The sequence below is a fragment of the Strongyloides ratti genome, scaffold srae_scaffold0000092 (assembly GCF_001040885.1).
Source record: "Strongyloides ratti genome assembly S_ratti_ED321, scaffold srae_scaffold0000092".
In the NCBI taxonomy this organism is placed as follows: domain Eukaryota; kingdom Metazoa; phylum Nematoda; class Chromadorea; order Rhabditida; family Strongyloididae; genus Strongyloides; species Strongyloides ratti.
The window spans coordinates 1-1,382 of record NW_020171610.1 but is presented as its reverse complement, the minus strand read 5'-3'; the positions used below and the strand labels follow the sequence as shown (position 1 = coordinate 1,382).

The 1,382-nt window shown below is 38.8% G+C and overlaps 1 protein-coding gene across 1 annotated transcript; it reads right to left on the bottom strand.

The window, feature by feature from the left end:
* Positions 1–1,381, bottom strand: SRAE_0000082200 (Trypsin Inhibitor-like, cysteine rich domain-containing protein; the record flags this gene model as incomplete). The annotated part of the gene is made up of 1 exon (XM_024646775.1): positions 1–1,381. A coding segment is annotated over one exon (1,381 nt), but the record flags the coding sequence as incomplete, so codon positions are not given.
* Between the last annotated feature and the right edge of the window lies 1 nt (position 1,382).

Sequence of the window (1,382 nt, the reverse complement as noted above, 5' to 3'; positions counted from 1 at the left end):
TTATCAAGAGCAAATGGTGGTAGACATTCACATCCTGGAGCATTACATTTGAAGACACAAGGTTGAGGTTTTCCATTTTCGATAGAACATCTTGGTGGGCATGAACTTGTGCATGTAGAATAAACCATATTTCCTGGACATGTTGGTGTAACTGGGCATTTGCTACGTGGTATACATTCTCCTTCATCATTAAGAGCAAATGGTGGTAGACATTCACATCCTGGAGCATTACATTTGAAGACACAAGGTTGAGGTTTTCCATTGGCGATAGAGCATCTTGGTGGGCATGAGCTTGTGCAAGTAGAATAAAACATATTTTTTGGGCATTTTGGTATAATTGGGCATTCTCTACGTGGTATACATTCACCTTTATCATTAAAAGCAAATGGAGCACGGCATTCACATCCTGGTGAAAGGCATTTATAAACACAAGGTTGAGGTACTCCATTTTCGATTGCACATCTTGGTGGGCATGCGCTTCTGCATGTAGTATAAACCATATTTGCTGGACATGATATCGGAGCTGGACTTGTAGTTGTTGTTGTATTATTTGTTGGACATTCTTCACGTGGAATACATTCACCTTGATCATTAAGAGCGAATGGTTCTTGACATTCACATCCTGGAGAACGACATATTTTAATACAAGGTTGAAGTTTTCCATTTTCTACAGAACATTTTGGTGGGCATGCGCTTCTGCATGTAACATAAACCATATTTGCTGGACATGATATTGGAGCTGGACTTGTAGTTGGTGTGCCTACATACCCTGGACATTCTTCAATTGTAACACATTCACCTTTATCATTAAGAAGAAATGGATCTCGGCATTCACATCCTGGTTTAAGACATTTTTTAGGGCAAATAACAAATCCTGGATCTATGTCATCACATTTTGGTTGGCATGGGCTTGGGCAATTATTATAAACCATATTTTTCGGACATGATATTGGAGCTGGTTTTCTTGTTGTTGTGGCATTATATTGTGGACATTCTTCACGTGGAATACATTCGCCTTTATCATTAAGAGCAAATGGTTCTTCACATTCGCATCCTGGAGGATAACACATTAAAAAGCAAGGTTTATAATCTTCATCGTTTTCAGAACATTTTGGTGGGCATCCGCTTGTGCATTCTCTATAAACCATATTTTTGGGACATGATATTGGAGCTGGTTTTGTTGTTGTAGTTTTATATGTTGGACATTCTTTTTGAGGTATACAATCACCTTGATCATTTAAAGCAAATGGAGCACGACATTCACATCCTGCAGGACGACACATTAAAATGCAAGGTTGAGGTTTTCCATTTTCAATAGAACATTTTGGTGGGCAGGCGCTTGTGCATGTAGAAAATACCATATTTGGTGGACATGTTATTGG